The sequence below is a fragment of the Amblyraja radiata genome, chromosome 15 (genome assembly GCF_010909765.2).
Source record: "Amblyraja radiata isolate CabotCenter1 chromosome 15, sAmbRad1.1.pri, whole genome shotgun sequence".
Taxonomy (NCBI): domain Eukaryota; kingdom Metazoa; phylum Chordata; class Chondrichthyes; order Rajiformes; family Rajidae; genus Amblyraja; species Amblyraja radiata.
Genome location: NC_045970.1, coordinates 53,808,694 through 53,832,402, shown reverse-complemented (window position 1 = coordinate 53,832,402; position 23,709 = coordinate 53,808,694). Strand labels below are relative to the sequence as shown.

At 51.1% G+C, this 23,709-nt stretch overlaps 3 protein-coding genes across 9 annotated transcripts in view; all 3 read left to right on the top strand.

Annotated features, from left to right (window-relative positions):
- The first annotated feature begins 1,011 nt into the window (after nucleotides 1–1,011).
- Nucleotides 1,012–23,654, top strand: LOC116981530 (zinc finger protein 229-like). 7 transcript variants are annotated; one of them, XM_033034609.1, is made up of 3 exons: nucleotides 7,411–8,976; nucleotides 12,403–12,406; nucleotides 14,802–16,022. In XM_033034609.1, the coding sequence occupies exons 1-3, from the start codon at nucleotides 7,717–7,719 to the stop codon at nucleotides 15,839–15,841; spliced, it is 2,304 nt and encodes a 767-aa protein (XP_032890500.1). In that variant the 5' UTR covers nucleotides 7,411–7,716; the 3' UTR covers nucleotides 15,842–16,022. The 7 variants fall into 7 exon arrangements, with proteins under 7 accessions (XP_032890495.1, XP_032890497.1, XP_032890500.1 ...); XM_033034610.1 differs by lacking the exons at nucleotides 7,411–8,976; nucleotides 12,403–12,406 and adding exons at nucleotides 16,565–16,567; nucleotides 22,315–23,654 and having other exon boundaries at nucleotides 14,602–15,792; XM_033034604.1 differs by lacking the exons at nucleotides 12,403–12,406; nucleotides 14,802–16,022 and adding an exon at nucleotides 1,012–1,431 and having other exon boundaries at nucleotides 7,837–9,630.
- LOC116981638 (gastrula zinc finger protein XlCGF57.1-like) lies at nucleotides 1,438–2,841 on the top strand (the record flags this gene model as incomplete). Its single annotated transcript, XM_033034724.1, has 1 exon — nucleotides 1,438–2,841. A coding segment is annotated over one exon (1,374 nt), but the record flags the coding sequence as incomplete, so codon positions are not given.
- Nucleotides 14,574–23,709, top strand: part of LOC116981521 (gastrula zinc finger protein XlCGF26.1-like) — a 101,014-nt gene continuing 91,878 nt past the window's right edge. Inside the window, exon 1 of the mRNA XM_033034587.1 lies at nucleotides 14,574–14,653. The gene's annotated coding sequence lies outside the window, so the exon portion shown is untranslated. The remainder of the gene's footprint in view (nucleotides 14,654–23,709) is intronic.

The window sequence follows — 23,709 nt, the reverse complement described above, 5'->3', positions numbered from 1 at the left end:
TCCATGGACACAATCTACACACAGCGCTGTCAAAAAAGAGCAGAGAGAATCATCAGAGACACACTACATCCAGCTCACTCCCTGCTCAAACACAAAAACTGCACATACAACCTCAGGCACAGACGAGCGGACAGCATCGCCACAAACAGAACACGCTTTTTTAAGAGCTTCTTCCCTGCCACAGTGAGACTCTTGGCCAAAACAAAATGAACTGATGTCCTGACCTACCTCATAGCATATCATATTATATCATATTATATTGTCTCCTGGGCCTGTGCAATTTACAATGCAATCGACACTTTTATATAGGGTTTGTGCAATTTACAATGCACTCACTTTCCCCTTTATATAGGGTTTTAGGCACTTTATTTTTTATTTTTAGAGAAGTATATGTTTTTATAGATTATGTGTCTTTCTGTGTGTCTTTTTAATTTGACTTGACTTGACTCTGAACAACCGCACAAGAGTTCCTATGTGTGTAAGCACAAATGGCAAATAAAGTTTTTGACCTTTGACCTTAAAATGAAATGTAAAAGCACGGCGACCCATGGTCTACAAATAAATGAGTTCTGTTGAGAACCCCTTGTCTCCGCATGCAATGTAGGCCACTCGGCCCATCTGGTCACTCACTGCCAGTCTTTCTCTTCTGTTGACTTCTCTGGAATGTTCTTGTATTTCTTCCTCCTCTGTTTACTCTGGGGAGGGAGGCTGAAACCTGCCATTGGTTCATGCGTAACATCGTTGGAATTTCCGCCGTGTTACATTGATTGCAGACTCTCCACATACAAGAACAAAGTGGCTGTTGTCCATTGGGGACCGTTGATCCGGTGATTTCAGATCATGTCCATGGCGCACTGTTTACCCAGAAGCCTCCGCGCCCCAGAACTCGCCCTATGTTGCAGCCGATACCAAGCGCGCAGGCGCGGAGAGACCGGAAGTGATGGGGCCAAGGCGCGAATGCGGTCCGTGGACAAAAGGCTCCGGAGGATCGGCGGCGGGTAAGCGCGGGGATCCGGGCGCGGGATCAGTCAACACCGAGGCCCGGCCTGAGGAGCGGCCCCCGGCTGCGGGGAGAATCGGTGCGGTCCCCGGCGGCGTGAGCGCATCGAATGCACGGATTGACCGGTGAGAGGAAGGGTCCCGACCCGGACAGATCTTTACCTGTTAATTTATGGTCAACTCTTTTTACAGGGTAGAAGAAGCAGAGGATTGATGTTCAGGAATCTCTAACTCGTTTATTTCACCGGCGCCTGAACGTGTGGGAGGATTCACTGCGTCAGCTGATCCGCCCGGACGCAGACAGGTCACAGCATGGAGACATTACTGGCCAGCTCTGAGTGTGGGCAGGGATTAAACCAATCTTCCCAACTGTTGACCCGACAGCAAGTTCACACTGTGGAGAAACCGTTTACCTGTCCCGATTGTGGGAAGGGATTCACTCGGGTGAGCCAGCTAAAGTGGCACCAGCAGATTCACACCGGGCAGAGGCTGCCAACACGCCCGCGAGTTCAAACCGGCGAGAGGCCGTTTAACTGCTCCGAGTGTGGGAAGGCATTCACACATTCTCGCAACCTGAGGAATCACGAGCAGGTTCACGCTGCAGAGAAGCCGCTTACATGTCCAGATTGTGGGAAGGGATTCACTCAATCGTGCCAACTGAAGAGGCACCAGAAAATTCACACTGGAGAGAGGCCGTTCACTTGCTCTGAGTGTGGGAAGGGATTCATTGAATCATATGCGTTACAGATACATCAGCGGATTCACACTGGAGAGAGGCCGTTCACCTGCTCTGAATGTGGGAAGGGATTTACTTGTTCATCTCAGTTGCTGCTACACCAGAGAATTCACACAGGGGAGAGGCCGTTTTTCTGCTCTGAGTGTGGGAAGAGATTCATTGATTCATATGCGTTACAGATACACCAGCGCATTCACACTGGAGAGAGGCCGTTCACCTGCTCTGATTGTGGGAAGGGATTTACTCGTTCATCTGAGTTACTGAGACACCAGAGAATTCACATAGAGGAGAGGCCGTTCACCTGCTCCGAGTGCGGGAAGGGATTCAGCCAATCTTCCAAACTGGTGTCCCACCAGCGAGTTCACACTGCGGAGAAACCATTTGCCTGTCCCGATTGTGGGAAGGGATTCACTGTAGCAAGTAACCTGAAGACCCACCAGCGAATTCACACCGGGGAGAGGCCGTTCACCTGCTCCGAGTGTGGGCAGGGATTTGCTCACTCCTTTGCGTTGGTGGTGCATGAGAGAATTCACACGGGGGAGAGGCCGTTCACCTGCTCCGAGTGCGGGAAGGGATTCAGCCAATCTTGCAACCTGGTATCCCACCAGCGAGTTCACACTGCGGAGAAACCATTTGTCTGTCCCGATTGTGGGAAGGAATTTGCTCAATCATCAACTTTACGAAAACATCTCAACGTTCACCCTGGGAAGAGACCGTTCACCTGCTCTGAGTGTGGGAAGGGATTCACTCAGGCGTCTGTGTTCCTGACACACCAGAGAATGCACTCTGGAGAGCGGCCGTTCACCTGCTCTGAGTGTGGGAAGGGGTTCACTCAGTCATCTGTGTTACTGATACACCAGAGAATTCACTCTGGAGAGCGTCCGTTCACCTGCTCTGAGTGTGGGAAGGGATTCTCCCAGTCATCTGCGTTACTGGGACACCAGAGAATTCACTCAGGGGAGAGGCCGTTCACCTGCTCTGAGTGTGGGAAGAAATTCACTCAATCTTCTAACCTGAAGACCCACCAGCGACTTCACGCTGTGGAGAAACCATTTGCCTCTCCAAACCATGGGTAGGGTTCACCAGTAAGTCTAACCGGGTAACCCTCCCAGAGAATTCATGCTGGGAAGAGAGCATTCACCTGTCTAGTGTGTGGGCTGGGATTTACTCGAATATCTGAACGATTGATACACCAGGGAGAAAGTTTAAATACGTTTCTGGTTCATTTAGAGGTACATTGTGGAAACAGGCCCTTCGGACAACCGGGTCTGCGCCGACCAGCAATTCCCGCATATTAACACTATCAATGAAAATTATTAAATGCTTTTAAATATATAAAAGATGCATAGTAGAATACTTGACTAGGTTGTAGCTTATATTTTCATCTCAAGCAGGCTTCCTCCGGTGGATTAATAAGAGAAAGACAAGTCCGGGATTGTCTCAGATTGCCGTGTATTGAGACAATGACCTGTGCTGTTGAAATGTGTCTATCAATTGAAACATAGAAAATATGATCATGGCTGATCGTCCCCTATCAATAACCCGTGCCTGCCTTCTCCCCATAATCCCTTGACTCCACTAGCCCCTAGAGCTCTATCTAACTCTCTCTTAAATCCATCCAGTGCCTTGGCCTCCACTGCCCTCTGTGGCAGGGAATTCCATAAATTCACAACTCTCTGGGTGAAAACGTTTTTTCTCACCTCAGTCTTAAATGACCTCCCCTTTATTCTAAGACTGTGGCCCCTGGTTCTGGACTCGCCCAACATTGGGAACTTTTTTCCTGCATCTAGCTTGTCCAGTCCTTTTATAATTTTATATGTTTCTATAAGATTACCCTTCATCCTTCTAAACTCCAGTGAATACAAGCCTAGTCTTTTCAATCTTTCCTCATATGACAATCCCGCCATCCCAGGGATCAATCTTGTGAACCTACGCTGCACTGCCTCATTCACAAGGATGTCCTTCCTCAAATTAGGAGACCAAAACTGTACACAACACTCCAGATGTGGTCTCACCAGAACCCTATATAACTGCAGAAGAACCTCTTTACTCCTATACTGAAGTCCTCTTGTTATGAAGGCCAGCAATCCATTAGCTTTCTTCACTGCCTGCTGATGAGGAAAACATTTTTCACACAGAGAGTGGTGAATCTCTGGAATTCTCTGCCACAGAAAGTAGTTGAGGCCAGTTCATTGGCTATATTTAAGAGGGAGTTAGATGTGGCCCTTGTGGCTAAAGGGATCAGGGGGTATGGAGAGAAGGCAGGGTACAGGATACTGAGTTGGATGATCAGCCATGATCATATTGAATGGCGGTGCAGGCTCGAAGGGCCGAATGGCCTACTCCTGCACCTATTTTCTATGTTTTACCTGTAAGCCAACTTTCAGTGACCGGTGTACAAGGACACCCAGGTCTCGCGGCACCTCCCCCTTACCTAACCTAACCCCTTCTAGTTTGACTCCTCCCATTTCCTCCAAATACAAGGCGTAGCTATGGGCACGCACATGGGCCCCAGCTACGCCTGCCTCTTTGTCGGTTACTTCGAACAATCCTTGTTCGAGGCGTACCATGGCCCCATCCCCGACCTCTACCTCCGTTACATCGACGGCTGCTTTGGTGCCACCTCCTGCACCCACACACAACTGACTGACTTCATCCGCTTCACCACCAACTTCCAACCGGCAATCAAATACACCTGGACCATTTCCGACACTTCCCTACCATTCCTTGACCTCACTATCTCCATCGCAGGTGATAGACTTCTTACCGACATCCACTATAAACCCACTGACTCCCACGGCTATCTTGACTACTCGTCCTCCCACCCTGCTTCCTGTAAGGACTCCATCCCCTATTCCCAATTCCTCCGTTTACGCCGCATCTGCTCCCAGGATGAGGTGTTCCACTCCAGGGCATCGCAAATGTCCTCATTCATCAGGGAACGGGGTTTCCCCTCCCCCACTATAGATGAGGCTCGCACCAGGGTCTCCTCCATACCCTGCAACACTGCGCTCTCTCCCCATCCCCCCAACTCGCAACAAGTCCCCCTGGTCCTCACCTTTCACCCCACTAGCCGGCACATACAACAAATAGTCCTCCGTCAGTTTCGCCACCTCCAACGTGACCCCACCACTCGCCACATCTTCCCATCTTCCCATCTCCCCCCCCCCCCCCCTGTCTGCCTTCCACAAAGACCGCTCCCTCCGTAACTCCCTTGTCAATTCTTCCCTTCCCTCCCGCTCCACCCCCTCCCCGGGCACTTTCCCTTACTTGTCGCTTTACCTCCCCCCTCAACTCCATTCAAGGCCCCAAGCAGTCGTTCCAGGTGCGACAGAGGTTCACCTGCACCTCCTCCAACCTCATCTATTGCATCCGCTGCTCTAGATGTCAGCTGATCTATAGCGGTGAGACCAAGCGCAGGCTTGGCGATCGTTTCGCCAAACACCTCCGCTCGGTCCGCTCTAACCATCCTGACCTCCCAGTGGCTCAGCACTTCAACTCCCCCTCCCATTCCGTATCCGACCTCTCTGTCCTGGGCCTCCTCCACGGCCAGAGTGAGCAACACCGTAATTTGGAGGAACAGCACCTCATATAGTGCTCATACTCACCTCATACCTCTTGGGTAGTCTGCATCCTGGTGGCATGAACATTGAATTCTCACAATTCAGTTAACCCTTGCTGTATCCTCCCCTTCCCACCTCTCCCTCAGCCCTCGGGCTCCTCCTCCTCCTTTTTCCTTTCTTCTCCCTGCCTCCCCCTACCCCCTATCAGTCTGAAGAAGGGTTTCGGCCTGAAACTTTGCCTATCCCCTTCGCTCCATAGATGCTGCTGCACCCGCTGAGTTTCTCCAGCATTTTTGTGTACCTCCCATGGAGATAATAATCTGCCCCCTTGTTTTTGCCGCCAAAGTGGATAACCTCACATTTATCTATATTATACTGCATCTGGCCACTCAATCTGTCCAGGTCACCCTGCAACCTCCTAACATCCTCTTCACAGTTCACACTGCCACCCAGCTTTGTGTCATTCGCAAACTTGCTAGTGTTGCTCCTAATTCCCTCTTCCAAATATTAATATATATGGTAAACAGTTGCGGCCCCAACACCGAGCCTTGCGGCATTCCAGGCGCCACTGCCTGCCATTCTGAAAAGGACCCGTTCACTCCTACTCTTTGCTTCCGGTCTGCCAACCAATTTTCTATCCATGTCAACACCCTACCCCCAATACCATGTGCTCTAATTTTAGTCACCAGTCTCCCGTGCGGGACCTTATCAAAGGCTTTCTGAAAGTCTAGATACACTACATCCACTGGCACCCCTTCATCCATTTTACTTGTCACATCCTCAAAAAATTCCAGAAGATTAGTCAAGCATAATTTCCCTTTCATAAATCCATGTTGACTTAAAAACATAGAAAATAGGTGCAGGAGTAGGCCATTCGGCCCTTCGAGCATATGATCATGGCTGATCATCCATCTCAGTATCCTGTACCTGCCTTCTCTCCATACCCCCTGATCCATTTAGCCACAAGGGCCACATCTAACTCCCTCTTAAATACAGCCAATGAACTGGCCTCAACTACCTTCTGTGGCAGAGAATTCCATGGACTTGGATGAATCCTTTTACTGCTATCCAAATGCCCCATTATTACCTGTTTAATAATTGACTCCAGCATCTTTCCCACCACTGAAGTCAGGCTAACTGGTCTGTAATTCCCCGTTTGTACCAATAGTACTGTGTTGGCCTATTAACAGATTCAAAGTCGGCGAACTTATGGCAACTTGTTGATTACAAATGACGTTTACATAGACAAAGCTCCCTCTCTCTCTCCCTCACTCTCTGCCTCCCACAACCTTTCCAAAGCATTCCAATTCAATCTCTAAACTTCCCCAAAACTTACTCAACACTTGCCAACACTTACCCAACCCGTCTCTCTCTCTTTCCTTCTCTCTGCCCCTCTTGCTTTCCCCCATCCCTCCCTCCTCTCCCAAAACTTTCAACAACTTGCTTTAACTAGCTCTCACTTGCATTAGCTCTCTCTACCACTCACTCGCTCCCTCCTCCTCCCTCTCCTTCTCTCTCTACTACTCTACCCCTCCCCTTCTCTACCTTGCTCCCTCTCTCTCTGTCACTCGATCTCTCAAGTTCTGGATTTAAGAGAGAGTTAGATAGAGCTCCAGGGGCTAGTGGAGTCAAGGGATATGAGGAAAGGCAGGCACGGGTTATTGATAGGGGACGATCAGCCATGATCACAATGAATGGCGGTGCTGGCTCGAAGGGCCGAATGGCCTCCTCCTTGCAGCTATTTTCTATGTTTCTAAACTTATTCAAACTCAAACTTCATTGGTTCGTGAGTCTGATAGGTCCGACATTCTGCACTTGTAAGTGGAATGATTTTACAAGTCATCGACGAGAGAGGTCGCTGTGTTACATTGATTGCAGACTCTCCACATACAAGAACAAAGTGGCTGTTGTCCATTGGGGAACGCTGACCCGGTGATTACAGATCATGTCCATGGCGCCCGCTTTACCCAGAAACACCCGCGCCCTAGAACTCTCCCTATGTTGCAGCCGATACCAAGCGCGCAGGCGCGAAGAACCCCGGAAGTGGTGCGGCCAAGGCGCGCATGCGGTCCGTGGACAAAAGACTCCGGAGGATCGGCGGCGGGTAGGAGCGGGGATCCGGGCGCGGGATCAGTCAACACCGAGGCCCGGCCTGAGGAGCGGCCCCCGGCTGCGGGGAGAATCGGTGCGGTCCCCGGCGGCGTGAGCGCATCGAATGCACGGATTGACCGGTGAGAGGAAGGGTCCCGACCCGGACAGATCTTTACCTGTTAATTTATGGTCAACTCTTTTTACAGGGTAGAAGAAGCAGAGGATTGATGTTCAGGAATCTCTAACTCGTTTATTTCACCGGCGCCTGAACGTGTGGGAGGATTCACTGCGTCAGCTGATCCGCCCGGACGCCAGACAGGTCACAGCATGGAGACATTACTGGCCAGCTCTGAGTGTGGGCAGGGATTAAACCAATCTTCCCACCTGTTGACCCGACAGCAAGTTCACACTGTGGAGAAACCGTTTACCTGTCCCGATTGTGGGAAGGGATTCACTCAATCGTATCTACTGAAGAGGCACCAGCGAATTCACACCGGGGAGAGGCCGTTCACCTGCTCTGAGTGTGGGAAGGGATTCATTGAATCATATGCGTTACAGAATCACCAGCGAATTCACACTGGAGAGAGGCCGTTCACCTGCTTTGAATGTGGGAAGGGATTCATTGGATCATATAAGTTGCTGCTGCACCAGAGAATTCACACAGGGGAGAAGCCGTTTGTGTGCTCTGAGTGTGGGAAGAGATTCATTGGATCATCTGAGTTACAGATACACCAGCGAATTCACACTGGAGAGAGGCCGTTCACCTGCTCTGAATGTGGGATGGGATTTACTCGTTCATCTCAGTTACTGAGACACCAGAGAATTCACACGGAGGAGAGGCCATTCACCTGCTCCGAGTGCGGGAAGGGATTCAGCCAATCTTCCCAACTGGTATCCCACCAGCGAGTTCACACGGAGGAGAAACCATTTGCCTGTCCCGATTGTGGGAAGCGATTCACTGTAGCAAACAACCTAAAGATTCACCAGAGAATTCACACCGGGGAGAGGCCGTTCATCTGCTCCGAGTGTGGGCAGGGATTTGCTCAATCCTTTGCGTTGGTGGTGCATGAGAGAAATCACACGGGGGAGAGGCCGTTCATCTGCTCCGAGTGTGGGATGGGATTCAACCAATCTTGCAACCTGGTATCCCACCAGCGAATTCACACTGGGGAGAAACCATTTGTCTGTCCCGATTGTGGGAAGGGATTCGCACATTCATCGACTTTACGAAAACATCTCAACCTTCACCCTGGGAAGAGACCATTCACCTGCTCTGAGTGTGGGAAGGGATTCACTCAGGCGTCTGTGTTCCTGACACACCAGAGAATGCACTCTGGAGAGCGGCCGTTCACCTGCGCTGAGTGTGGGAAGGGGTTCACTCAGTCGTCTGTGTTACTGAAACACCAGAGAATTCACTCTGGAGAGCGTCCGTTCACCTGCTCTGAGTGTGGGAAGGGATTCTCTCGGTCATCTGTGTTAGTGGTACACCAGAGAATTCATTCAGGGGAGAGGCCGTTCACCTGCTCTGAGTGTGGGAAGAAATTCACTCAATCTTCTAACCTGAAGACACACCAGCGAATTCACGCTGTGGAGAAACCATTTGCCTCTCCCAACCATGGGTAGGGTTTCGCCAGTAAGTCTAACCGGGTGACCTCCCCAGAGAATTCATGCTGGGGAGAGGGCATTCACCTGTCTAGTGTGTGGGCTGGGATTGACTCGAATATCTGAACAATTGACACACCAGCTCGTTCACACTGGGGGAGAAAGTTTAATTAAGTTTCTGGTTTGTTTAGAGATACACCGACCAGCAATTCCCGCATATTAACACTATCAATGAAAAGGTTAAATGCTTTTAAATATATAAAAGACACAGTGGAATACTTGACTAGGTAGTAGCTTATATTTCGTCTCAAGCAGGCTTTCTCCGGTGGATTGATAAGAGAGAGAGACAAGCCCGGGCTTGCCTCAGATTGCTGTGTATTGCGACAATGAGCGGTATGTGTCTGCCAATTGATGAGAGAGACAAGCCCATACTTGTCTCAGTGATGTATTTTGAGACAATGACCGATGCCTTTGGAATGTGACTAAGTGACAATCACACAAAGTATAAAACACCATGAAACTCTTTGTTGATTGAAGTGGTGGCACGGAGGAAGTCAAGTGTCTGTGTTGCTTACTTGACTGGTGTATCCCCATCACTTCCCAGTTGATGTTCAGTAAAGCTTGAGTTGGTCTAACTAACGTTTTTGTGAGTTGTCTGTTTATTAAGAAGTGAACCGTATCATCCTGCACCCACAAGGGACAATTTTTACACAAGCCAATTAACCTACAAACCTGAGGTACACAAAATTGCTGGAGAAACTCAGCGGGTGCAGCAGCATCTATGGAGCGAAGGAAATAGGCGACGTTTCGGGCCGAAACCCTTCTTCAGACTGATGGGGGGTGGGGGGGGAGAAGGAAGGAAAAGGGGAGGAGGAGGAGGAGCCCGAGGGCGGGCGGATGGGAGGGTGGGAGGAGACAGCTAGAGGGTTAAGGAAGGGGAGGAGACAGCAAGGGCTAGCAAAATTGGGAGAATTCAATGTTAATGCCATCCGGACGCAAGGTCCCCAGACGGAATATGAGGTGCTGTTCCTCCAATTTTGCTAGCACATTGAATTCTCCCAATTTTGCTAGCACATTGAATTCTCCCAATTTTGCTAGCCACATTGAATTCTCCCAATTTTGCTAGCCCTTGCTGTCTCCTCCCCTTCCTTAACCCTCTAGCTGTCTCCTCCCACCCTCCCATCCGCCCGCCCTCGTCGGGCTCCTCCTCCTCCTCCCCTTTTCCTTCCTTCTCCCCCCCCACCCCCCATCAGTCTGAAGAAGAGTTTCAGCCCGAAACGTCGCCTATTTCCTTCGCTCCATAGATGCTGCTGCACCCGCTGAGTTTCTCCAGCAATTTTGTGTACCTTCGATCTTCCAGCATCTGCAGTTCCTTCTTGAACACAACCTACAAACCTGTGCGTCTTTAGAGTGTGGGAAGAAATCGAAGATCTCGGAGAAAACCAAAGCAGATCATGGGGAGAACGTACAAACTCCGTACATAGATCATCCGTAGTCAGGATCGAACCTGGGTCACCAGCGCTGCATTCGCTGTAAAGCAGCAATTCTACCGCTGCGCCACTGTCATTAATTGAATTGAATTGAATACATTTAGTTAGCCAAGTATGCATACATACAAGGAATTTGCCTCAGTTGTTAAATCCTGTTGCGTCCACAAGTGACTGCTGATGTTGGACTCTATGGTTACTGCTGATATATTACGACACATATCTTGGATATGTGAAAATAGGCCGTGGGCCGAGGTGTGAAAAGGGGCTTTAGTTCAACTTTCGTGACCCTGTCTGGTATCTACTTGAAATTTGGCACAGATTTGGATAAAACATCATCGATAAAGAATTCATAATTCGTCAGTGCAAATAGTTGATTAATTAATTAAGCTAATTAGAAAGAGTAACAGCGCACTCTTCTGCTCAGTAATATTTAGCTGTATATGGGAACATTGAATACGGGTTTCACCGGCTCCTGAACTTGCGTAATTAATGGGTATGGGCAGATCCTGTGTGTTCCCCAGTTTACTGAACCCAACTGACTGCCAGGCTGGGGGAAGGCTTAGGCATCTTCCACTGAGAGGAAAATGCCTAACCCTAACTTGCTCCCCTTCCAGAACTGCCCACGGCTGGAACTGGAGCCGCTTTGGGGTCGGCTGCGGGCTCCTTATGTGTGGCCGCTCAGCGTGTCCACCTCGTCCAGCATGCCCTCCAGAACCATCAGCAGCAGCCTACCCAATGCCACGATTACACTGAATGTCAACATGGTGGAGAGCAGCACTGTCCTGCACGCCGCCCTGGCCGCCTTCAGCACCCGCATTGCGCTGGCTCCGTCCGTCCGTCCGCTCACTGCGACACCGGCCGGCCATCAGTCCAACCGACGCCTCACAGCACCCACCGGCAGGCCGACAGACTGATTGACCCCCCCCCCCTACCTTACCCCCGGCTGATCAGCTTGGCCCAGGGCCGCCTTCAGCACTCCCATAGCTCTCCTATGCTGCGATTGTACCAAGTTTCGTTCTGATAGCTGGAAGCTGGTAAGAGTTATCGAGGTTTTAAAATCTTAAAAACAGCTCGTGCGCAGATCGATTTCCTCTCCTGCCATTCAGCGCCGCGCGGATTGGTCCCTTCTACTGTCACTCCGCGGGACGGCCCCTCCCCTACCGGCGCCATCGCGTCTTTACTGCAGCTGCGGGAGGTTCTGGATGGCCGGCGGAGATCTCCATCTGGATACAATTTTTAGATGGAGGGACCGGAAATGGCCCGACGCAGCCAGCGCGGAGTCAGAGGTGGCGTCGATGTCGCCAATCGGAAAGCGGAGATTCTGATCCCGGCGGAGGAGAACGACCAACGAAGCGACCTGCGACCGCTGTGAGTCTCCATTGCACCCCCAACCCCCTCTGGTCCCCCTCACTGGCTCCTGCCCCCCTCTACTGTGATACCGCAAGCCATTCGCTTATGTCTCTGCCCCCACACCCGCCCCCACACTCCCTCCTCCCTGCCCCCACACCCCCCCCCACCACACTCCCTCCCCCCTGCCCCCCCCCCCACAAACCCCTCCCTCCCACTCACCCGTCCCTCCCACATATCCTCCCCCACCCACAAACCCTTCCTCCACAACACGCCCTGCCCAAACCCCTCTCCACCCCTGCCCACACATACCCCCACGCCCACACACACACCTCCCCTCCACAAACCCCAGCCACACACCACCTCCCACACCGTAATTTGGAGGAACAGCACCTCATATGGTGCTCATACTCACCTCATACCTCTTGGGTAGTCTGCATCCTGGTGGCATGAACATTGAATTCTCACAATTCAGTTAACCCTCCCCTTCCCACCTCTCCCTCAGCCCTCGGGCTCCTCCTCCTCCTTTTTCCTTTCTTCTCCCCGCCTCCCCCTACCCCCTATCAGTCTGAAGAAGGGTTTCGGCCTGAAACTTTGCCTATCCCCTTCGCTCCATAGATGCTGCTGCACCCGCTGAGTTTCTCCAGCATTTTTGTGTACCTCCCATGCAGATAATAATCTGCCCCCTTGTTTTTGCCGCCAAAGTGGATAACCTCACATTTATCTATATTATACTGCATCTGCCACGCATCTGCCCACTCAATCTGTCCAGGTCACCCTGCAACCTCCTAACATCCTCTTCACAGTTCACACTGCCACCCAGCTTTGTGTCATTCGCAAACTTGCTAGTGTTGCTCCTAATTCCCTCTTCCAAATATTAATATATATGGTAAACAGTTGCGGCCCCAACACCGAGCCTTGCGGCATTCCAGGCGCCACTGCCTGCCATTCTGAAAAGGACCCGTTCACTCCTACTCTTTGCTTCCGGTCTGCCAACCAATTTTCTATCCATGTCAACACCCTACCCCCAATACCACGTGCTCTAATTTTAGTCACCAGTCTCCCATGCGGGACCTTATCAAAGGCTTTCTGAAAGTCTAGATACACTACATCCACTGGCACCCCTTCATCCATTTTACTTGTCACATCCTCAAAAAATTCCAGAAGATTAATCAAGCATGATTTCCCTTTCAAAAATCCATGTTGACTTAGAAACATAGGAAATAGGTGCAGGAGTAGGCCATTCGGCCCTTCGAGCCTGCACCGCCATTCAATATGATCATGGCTGATCATCCATCTCAGTATCCTGTACCTGCCTTCTCTCCATACCCCCTGATCCCTTTAGCCACAAGGGCCACATCTAACTCCCTCTTAAATACAGCCAATGAACTGGCCTCAACTACCTTCTGTGGCAGAGAATTCCATGGACTTGGATGAATCCTTTTACTGCTATCGAAATGCCCCATTATTACCTGTTTAATAATTGACTCCAGCATCTTTCCCACCACTGAAGTCAGGCTAACTGGTCTGTAATTCCCCGTTTGTACTAATAGTACTGTGTTGGCCTATTAACAGATTCAAAGTCGGCGAACTTATGGCAACTTGTTGATTATAAATGACGTTTACATAGACAAAGCTCCCTCTCTCTCTCCCTCACTCTCTGCCTCCCACAACCTTTCCAAAGCATTCCAATTCAATCTCTAAACTTCCCCAAAACTTACTCAACACTTGCCAACACTTACCCAACCCGTCTCTCTCTCTTTCCCTCTCTCTGCCCCACTTGCTTTCCCCCATCCCTCCCTCCTCTCCCAAAACTTTCAACAACTTGCTTTAACTAGCTCTCACTTGCATTAGATCTCTACCACTCACTCGCTCCCTCCTCCTCCCTCTCCTTCTCTCTCTCTACTACTCTACCCCTCCCCTTCTCTACCTTGCTCCCTCTCTCTCTGTCACTCATCTCTCAAGTTCTGGATTTAAGAGAGAGTTAGATAGAGCTCCAGGGGCTAGTGGAGTCAAGGGATATGAGGAAAGGCAGGCACGGGTTATTGATAGGGGACGATCAGCCATGATCACAATGAATGGCGGTGCTGGCTCGAAGGGCCGAATGGCCTCCTCCTTGCAGCTATTTTCTATGTTTCTAAACTTATTCAAACTCAAACTTCATTGGTTCGTGAGTCTGATAGGTCCGACATTCGGCACTTGTAAGTGGAATGATTTTACAAGTCATCGACGAGAGAGGTCGCTGTGTTACATTGATTGCAGAATCTCCACATACAAGAACAAAGTGGCTGTTGTCCATTGGGGAACGTTGAGCCGGTGATTACAGATCATGTCCATGGCGCCGTCTTCACCCAGAAACACCCGCGCCCCAGAACTCTCCCTATGTTGCGGCCGATACCATGCACGCAGGCGCGGAGAGCCCGGAAGTGGTGCGGACAAGGCGCGCATGTGATCCGTGGACAAAAGACTCCGGAGGATCGGCGGCGGGTAGGAGCGGGGATCCGGGCGCGGGATCAGTCAACACCGAGGCCCGGCCTGAGGAGCGGCCCCCGGCTGCGGGGAGAATCGATGCGGTCCCCGGCGGCGTGAGCGCATCGAATGCACGGATTGAGCGGTGAGAGGAAGGGTCCCGACCCGGACAGATCTTTACCTGTTAATTTATGGTCAACTCTTTTTACAGGGTAGAAGAAGCAGAGGATTGATGTTCAGGAATCTCTAACTCGTTTATTTCACCGGCGCCTGAACGTGTGGGAGGATTCACTGCGTCAGCTGATCCGCCCGGACGCCAGACAGGTCACAGCATGGAGACATTACTGGCCAGCTCTGAGTGTGGGCAGGGATTAAACCAATCTTCCCACCTGTTGACCCGACAGCAAGTTCACACTGTGGAGAAACCGCTTACCTGTCCCGATTGTGGGAAGGGGTTCAATCAATCGTATCTACTGAAGAGGCACCTGCGTATTCACACAGGAGAGAGGCCGTTCACTTGCTCTGAGTGTGGGAAGGGATTCATTGAATCATATGCGTTACAGAATCACCAGCGAATTCACACTGGAGAGAGGCCGTTCACCTGCTTTGAATGTGGGAAGGGATTCATTGGATCATATAAGTTGCTGCTGCACCAGAGAATTCACACGGGGGAGAAGCCGTTTGTCTGCTCTGAGTGTGGGAAGAGATTCATTGGATCATCTGAGTTACAGATACACCAGCGAATTCACACTGGAGAGAGGCCATTCACCTGCTCTGAATGTGGGATGGGATTTACTCGTTCATCTCAGTTACTGAGACACCAGAGAATTCACACGGAGGAGAGGCCATTCACCTGCTCCGAGTGCGGGAAGGGATTCAGCCAATCTTCCCAACTGGTGTCCCACCAGCGAGTTCACACGGAGGAGAAACCATTTGCCTGTCCCGATTGTGGGAAGCGATTCACTGTAGCAAACAACCTAAAGATTCACCAGAGAATTCACACCGGGGAGAGGCCGTTCATCTGCTCCGAGTGCGGGATGGGATTCAACCAATCTTGCAACCTGGTATCCCACCAGCGAATTCACACTGGGGAGAAACCATTTGTCTGTCCCGATTGTGGGAAGGGATTCGCACATTCATCGACTTTACAAAAACATCTCAACCTTCACCCTGGGAAGAGACCATTCACCTGCTCTGAGTGTGGGAAGGGATTCACTCAGGCGTCTGTGTTCCTGACACACCAGAGAATGCACTCTGGAGAGCGGCCGTTCACCTGCTCTGAGTGTGGGAAGGGGTTCACTCAGTCGTCTGTGTTACTGAAACACCAGAGAATTCACTCTGGAGAGCGTCCGTTCACCTGCTCTGAGTGTGGGAAGGGATTCTCTCGATCATCTGTGTTAGTGGTACACCAGAGAATTCATTCAGGGGAGAGGCCGTTCACCTGCTCTGAGTGTGGGAAGAAATTCACTCAATCTTCTAACCTGAAGACACACCAGCGAATTCACGCTGTGGAGAAACCATTTGCCTCTCCCAACCATGAGTAGGGTTTCACCAGTAAGTCTAACCGGGTGACCCCCCCAGAGAATTCATGCTGGGGAGAGAGCATTCACCTGTCTAGTGTGTGGGCTGGGATTGACTCGAATATCTGAACGATTGACACACCAGCTCGTTCACACTGGGGGAGAAAGTTTAATTAAGTTTCTGGTTTGTTTAGAGATACTGACCAGCAATTCCCGCATATTAACACTATCAATGAAAAGGTTAAATGCTTTTAAATATATAAAAGACACAGTGGAATACTTGACTAGGTTGTAGCTTATATTTCGTCTCAAGCAGGCTTTCTTCGGTGGATTGATAAGAGAGAGAGACAAGCCCGGGCTTGCCTCAGATTGCTGTGTATTGCGACAATGAGCGGTATGTGTCTGCCAATTGATGAGAGAGACAAGCCCATACTTGTCTCAGTGAAGTATTTTGAGACAATGACCGATGCCTTTGGAATGTGACTAAGTGACAATCACACAAAGTATAAAACACCATGAAACTCTTTGTTGATTGAAGTGGTGGCACGGAGGAAGTCAAGTGTCTGTGTTGCTTACTTGACTGGTGTGTCCCCATCACTTCCCAGTTGATGTTCAGTAAAGCTCGAGTTGGTCGAACTAACGTTTTTGTGAGTTGTCTGTTTATTAAGAAGTGAACCGTATCATCCTGCACCCACAAGGGCCAATTTTTACACAAGCCAATTAACCTACAAACCTGTACGTCTTTAGAGTGTGGGAAGAAATCGAAGATCTCGGAGAAAACCAAAGCAGATCATGGGGAGAACGTACAAACTCCGTACATAGATCATCCGTAGTCAGGATCGAACCTGGGTCACCAGCGCTGCATTCGCTGTAAGGCAGCAATTCTACCGCTGCGCCACTGTCATTAATTGAATTGCATTGAATTGAATACATTTTATTAGCCAAGTATGTATACATACAAGGAATTTGCCTCGGTTGTTAAATCCTGTTGCGTCCACAAGTGACTGCTGGTGTTGGACTCTATGGTTACTGCTGATATATTACGACACATATCTTGGATATGTGAAAATAGGCCGTGGGCCGAGGTGTCAAAAAGGGCTTTAGTTCAACCTTCGTGACCCTGTCTGGTATCTACTTGAAATTTGGCACAGATTTGGATAAAACATCATCGATAAAGAATTCATAATTCATCAGTGCAAATAGTTGATTAATTAATTAAGCTAATTAGAAAGAGTAACAGCGCACTCTTCTGCTCAGTAATATTTAGCTGTATACGGGAACATTGAATACGGGGTTCACCGGCTCCTGAACTTGCGTAATTAATGGGTGAGGGCAGATCCTGTGTGTTCCCCAGTTTACTGAACCCCACTGACTGCCAGGCTGGGGGAAGGCTTAGGCATCTTCCACTGAGAGGAAAATGCCTAACCCTAACTTGCTCCCCTCCCAGAACTGCCCACGGCTGGAACTGGAGCCGCTTTGGGGTCGGCTGCGGGCTCCTTATGTGTGGCCGCTCAGCGGGTCCACCTCGTCCAGCATGCCCTTCAGAACCATCAGCAGCAGCCTACCCAATGCCACGATTACACTGAATGTCAACATGGTGGAGAGCAGCACTGTCCTGCACGCCGCCCTGGCCGCCTTCAGCACCCGCATTGCGCTGGCTCCGTCCGTCCGCCCGCTCACTGCGACACCGGCCAGCCATCAGCTCAACCGACGCCTCACAGCACCCACCGGCAGGCCGACAGACTGATTGACCCCCCCCCTATCTTACCCCCAGCTGATCAGCTTGGCCCAGGGCCGCCTTCAGCACTCCTATAGCTCTCCTATGCTGCGATTGTACCAAGTTTCGTTCTGATAGCTGGAAGCTGGTAAGAGTTATCGAGGTTTTAAAACCGTTCGTGCGCAGATCGATTTCCTCTCCTGCCATTCAGCGCCGCGCGGATTCGTCCCTTCTACTGTCACTCCGCGGGACGGCCCCTCCCCTACCGGCGCCATCGCGTCTTTACTGCAGCTGCGGGAGGTTCTGGATGGCCGGCGGAGATCTCCATCTGGATACAATTTTTAGATGGAGGGACCGGAAATGGCCCGACGCAGCCAGCGCGGAGTCAGAGGTGGCGTCGATGTTGCCAATCGGAAAGCGGAGATTCTGATCCCGGCGGAGGAGAACGACCAACGAAGCGACCTGCGACCGCTGTGAGTCCCCATTGCACCCCCAACCCCCTCTGGTCCCCCTCACTGGCTCCTGCCCCCCTCTACTGTGATACCGTAAGCCATTCGCTTATGTCTCTGCCCCCACACTCCCTCCTCCCTGCCCCACCCCCCCCCCCACCACACTCCCTCCCCCCTGCCCCCCCCCCCACAAACCCCTCCCTCCTACTCACCCGTCCCTCCCACATATCCTCCCCCACCCACAAACCCTTCCTCCACAACACGCCCTGCCCAAAACCCCTCTCCACCCCTGCCCACACATACCCCCGCGCCCACACACACACCTCCCCTCCACAAACCCCAGCCACACACCACCTCCCACATCCTTCACCCCGCCAACACACACCCCCTCCCACAGCCCTCCTTCCCCCCCCCCCCTCGCAGACCCCTTCCGCCCACATACACACATCCCCACACCCCCCACCACCACACACCCTCCCCATGGTGACTGGGACCCAACGGGTCCCACTTAGTCTAATATGTTATAAATACAGGTAGATACGTGATTTGGGGCATGAAATGAAAAGAAAAAGCACCTCGGCCCACGGTCTACCAATAAATGAGTTCTGTTTACGCATACAATGTAGGCCACTCGGCCCATCTGGTCACTCACTGACAGTCTTTCTCTTCTGATGACTTCTCCGGAATAGAAACATAGAAAATAGGTGCAGGAGTAGGCCATTCGGCCCTTTGAGCCTGCACCGCCATTCAATATGACCATGGCTGATCATCCAATTCAGTATGAATGCTCTTGTATTTCTTCCTCCTCTGTTTACTCTGGGGAGGGAGGGTGAAAACTGCCATTGATTCATGTGTAATAGTTGGGATTTCCGGCACTTGTAAGTGCGATGGTTTTGCAAGTAATCGATCACGTCGTTTGTGAGAGGTCGCTGTGGTTAAATTGACTGCACACCCTCCACATACGAGGACCAAGTGTCTGCTGCCCATTGGGGAACGTTGAGCCGGTGATTTCAGGTCGTGTCCATGGCGCCCTCTTTACCCAGAAACGCCCGCGCCCCAGAACTCGCCCTATGTTGCAGGCGATACCAAGCGCGCAGGCGCGGAGAGACCCGGAAGTGGGTGCGGCCCAGTCGCACATTCGGTCCGTGGACAAAACAACTCCCGAGGGCAGGAGCGGGGATCCGGGCGCGGGATCAGTCAACACCGAGGCCCGGCCTGAGGAGCGGCCCCCGGCTGCGGGGAGAATCGGTGCGGTCCCCGGGGACACGGTCGTATATAAATATATAAACAAGCAATAATAGTGCACGAGACACAGTCTGCCCAAGGTGGACACAAAATGCTGGAGTAACTCAGCAGGTGAGGCAGCATCTATGGAGAGATGGGATGGGATGGGTGACGTTTCGGGTCGAGACCCTTCTTGAGTGATGTCGGGCGGAACAAAGATAGAAAGTAGGCGGTGACAGTAGGACTAGTGGATGAACTGGGAAGGGGAGGGAGAAAGGTTAGATTGAAGTTGGGAGAGGCATTTGAAGTGCTGAGCCACCGGGAGATCAGGTAGGTTACGACGTTCTGAGCGGAGGTGTTAGAAACATAGAAATTAGGTGCAGGAGTAGGCCATTCGGCCCTTCGAGCCTGCACCGCCATTCAATGTGATCATGGCTGATCATCCAACTCAGTATCCCGTACCTGCCTTCTCTCCATACCCTCTGATCCCCTTAGCCACAAGGGCCACATCTAACTCCCTCTTAAATATAGCCAATGAACTGGCCTCGACTACCCTCTGTGGCAGGGAGTTCCAGAGATTCACCACTCTCTGTGTGAAAAAAGTTCTTCTCATCTCGGTTTTAAAGGATTTCCCCCTTATCCTTAAGCTGTGACCCCTTGTCCTGGACTTCCCCAACATCGGGAGCAATCTTCCTGCATCTAGCCTGTCCAACCCCTTAAGAATTTTGTAAGTTTCTATAAGATCCCCTCTCAATCTCCTAAATTCTAGAGAGTATAAACCAAGTCTATCCAGTCTTTCTTCATAAGACAGTCCTGACATCCCAGGAATCAGTCTGGTGAACCTTCTCTGCACTCCCTCTATGGCAATAATGTCCTTCCTCAGATTTGGAGACCAAAAACTGTACGCAATACTCCAGGTGTGGTCTCACCAAGACCCTGTACAACTGCAGTAGAACCTCCCTGCTCCTATACTCAAATCCTTTTGCTATGAAAGCTAACATACCATTCGCTTTCTTCACTGCCTGCTGCACCTGCATGCCCACTTTCAATGACTGGTGTACCATGACACCCAGGTCTCGCTGCATCTCCCCTTTTCCTAGTCGGCCACCATTTAGATAATAGTCTGCTTTCCTGTTTTTGCCACCAAAATGGATAACCTCACATTTATCCACATTATACTGCATCTGCCAAACATTTGCCCACTCACCCAGCCTATCCAAGTCACCTTGCAGTCTCCAGACTGTTCCCCAGTCTATGCAGTTCGGAGTTTATTTGGAGGTTGTTGTCAAAGATCTTATAGCGGATGGTTGTCGGGAAGAGGCTGCTCCTGAACCAGGACGTTACAGTTTTCAGGCTCCTATACCGTCTTCTCGATGGCAGGAGTGAAATGAGAGTGTGGCCAGTGTGGTGTGTGTCCCAGATTGATTGATTGATTGATACTAGGCACTGTGAAATTCTTTGTTTTGCGTACAATACTCCAGCATGCCATGTATAGGGAGCCGACAAAGTTACAAAAGTATTCAATGTAGTCTGAAATGGCTGGAGTAACTCAGTCAGATAGCATCTGTGGAGAAAAGGAATAGGTGAGTGAGGGTCAGACTCTCTTCTTCAGAGAGAGTCAGGAGAAAGGGGAACAAGAGAACAACACATGAATGAATGGTATGCAAAAAAAGTATCAATGGTTAAGGGAAAAAGCCATTGTTAGCTGTGGGTTAGATGAAAACGAGTTGCAGAGTATGGAACTCACGAGGACGACAGTGAAACTAGTACATTGACCAGGCTGGGGGAGGGACGGAGAGAGAGGGGATGCAAAGGTTACTTGACATTGGAGAAATCAATGTTCATACCGCTGGGTTGTGAGCTGCCCAAGCGAAATATGAGGTGCTGTTCCTCCAATTTCCATTTGGCCTCACTCTGATCACGGAGGAGGCCCAGGACAGAAAGATTAGTGTGGGAATGTGAGGGGGAATAAAAGTGTTTGGCAACTGGGAGATCGGGTAGGCCCAGACGGACTGAGCGAAGGTGTTCAGCCAACGATCTCCTGGTCTACGTTTCGTCTCACTGATGTGTAAGATTCCACACCTGGAACAATGGATACAGTAGATGAGGTTGGTGGAGGTGCAAGTGAATCTCTGCCGTAGCTGAAACGTCTGTCGGGCCCTGGACACAATCAAGGGAAGAGATACAGGGACAGGTGTTGCATCTCCTGCGGTAGAGGGGAACCTGGGGAGGGGGTTGGAGGGGATGAGTTAACCAGGGGGGTTGAGGAGGGAACGGTCTCTGCGGAAAGGGGGTGGGGATGGGATGATGTGACTCGTGATGCGATCCCGCTGGAGGTGGCGAAAAACATCAGTGGATTATGTGTTGTATGCGATGACTGATGGGGTGGAAGGTGAGATCTAGGAAGGGAGGACTAGGGCCCCTGTTGCGACTGGGGGGAGGGGGAGCAAGGGTGGAGCTGTGGGAGCATCATATCATCTATGATGGGTGAGGGGAACCCCTGTTCCCTAAAGAATTTGGATGTCCTAATATAGTGCCACATGTCCCTCTTTCTACTCGTCTACTACGCTGACTGGTGTTTGTTGGCCAGTGCTAGACAGATGTCTTCCTGGGTTGGATGTAGACCGTGTCCTTGATGATGGAGGTGAATTCCCTCGGGAAGTGGAAGGGACGGCACTTCAACGCAAGGTGTTCCTGGTGTAAAGAGCAAGCCATGCGTAACCCACCGCTTTGTGACAAGGCTCACCGTTGACACTAAAATCACCTCTTCTGACGCACTCGTCTTAATCTGTTAATGTTTATTGTGAACTCTTTTATTCAAGGTAGAACAAGCAGAAGATTTGTGTTGGGGAATCTCAAACTCAACCCATCAGATCCGCAGTGTCGTTCGGTTCGCCAGCACCTTGCGAGGGATTCACTGAGCTGACGAGACGCCGGGGAGTTCACAGCATGGAGATATTATCCACCAGCTCTGAGTGTGAGCAGGGGTCCACTCAATCTCCCCACCTGGTGACCCACCAGCAAGATCACGCTCTGGGGAAACCATTTGTCTGTCCCGATTGTGGGAAGGGATTCACTCAAGCAGGCCACTTGACGAGGCACCAGAGAATTCACACCGGGGAGAGGCCGTTCATCTGCTCCGAGTGCGGGAAGGGATTCGTTCAATCCTTTGCGTTAGTGGCGCACGAGAGAATTCACACCGGGAAGAGGCCGTTCACCTGCTCCATGTGTGGGAAGGGATTCACTCAATCGTATACGTTAGTGAGGCACCAGAAAATTCACACCGGGGAGAGGCCGTTCACCTGCTCTGAGTGTGGGAAGGGATTTGTTCATTCATTTGCGTTGGTGGCACACCAGAGAATTCACAAGCGGCCATTCATCTGCCCCGAGTGCGGGAAGGGATTCACTCAATCGTGTTCGTTAGCGAGACACCAGAAGATTCACAGCGGGGAGAGGCCGTTCATCTGCTCCGAGTGCGGGAGGGGATTTGTTCATTCCTTTGCGTTGCTGGTGCACCAGAGAATTCACAAGCGGCCGTTTATCTGCTCCGAGTGCCGGAAGAGGTTCGTTGACGCGGACGCATTGCTGATGCACCAGAGAATTCACAGCGGGGAGAAGCGATTCACCTGCACCGAGTGTGGGAAAGCATACACTCGTTCATCTGCGTTGCTGAGACACCGCAGAACTCACATGGTGGAGAGGCCGTTCACCTGCCCCGAGTGCGGGAAAGGATTCATTGACTCGGACGCACTGCAGACGCACCAGAGAATTCACAGTGGGGACAAGCCGTTCACCTGCACTGTGTGTGGGAAGGGGTACCCTCGTTCATCTGCGTTACTGAGACACAGCAGAATTCACACTGGGGGGAGTCCGTACACCTGCTCTGATTGTGGAATGGGGTTTACTCATTTGACCAGCATGATGACACATCAGCAAATTCACACCGGGGAGAGGACGTTCATCTGCTCCGGGTGTGGGTTGGGATTCACACAATATTCCCAACTGGTGACCCACCAGCGAGTTCACGCTGTGGAGAAACCAGTTGCCTCTCCAAACTGTGGGTAGAGATTCACTGGTAAATCTAATCTGGTGACCCACCAGAGAATTCACACTGGGGGAGAGGCCACTCAGCTGTCTCGTGTGTGGGAAGGGATTCACTTGATTATCTGAGCTGTTGACACCAGCTCGTTCACACTGGGTGGGGGCGCGGGCATTTGAAGTAAGTTTTTGGTTCACTGTTTAACCATCACGGTTGCTGAGTCCAGTTGCAAGTCCACAAGCGACTGCTGGTGTTGGACTGTGCGCGTACTGCTGATGTTCATCACACCCAGGAGTGAACCTTGGTCGCTAGACACAGTTGGGGTTTGTTCCGATGTTGTTACTAACTCCTATAAGTGGTCGGGAATTTAATGTCTTGGATCAGTGACAAATAAATAAGTGCTGTTGTGAACCCTGTGTCTCTCTGCATGCAATGTACATTGAGCGGCCATTTGGCCCATCTG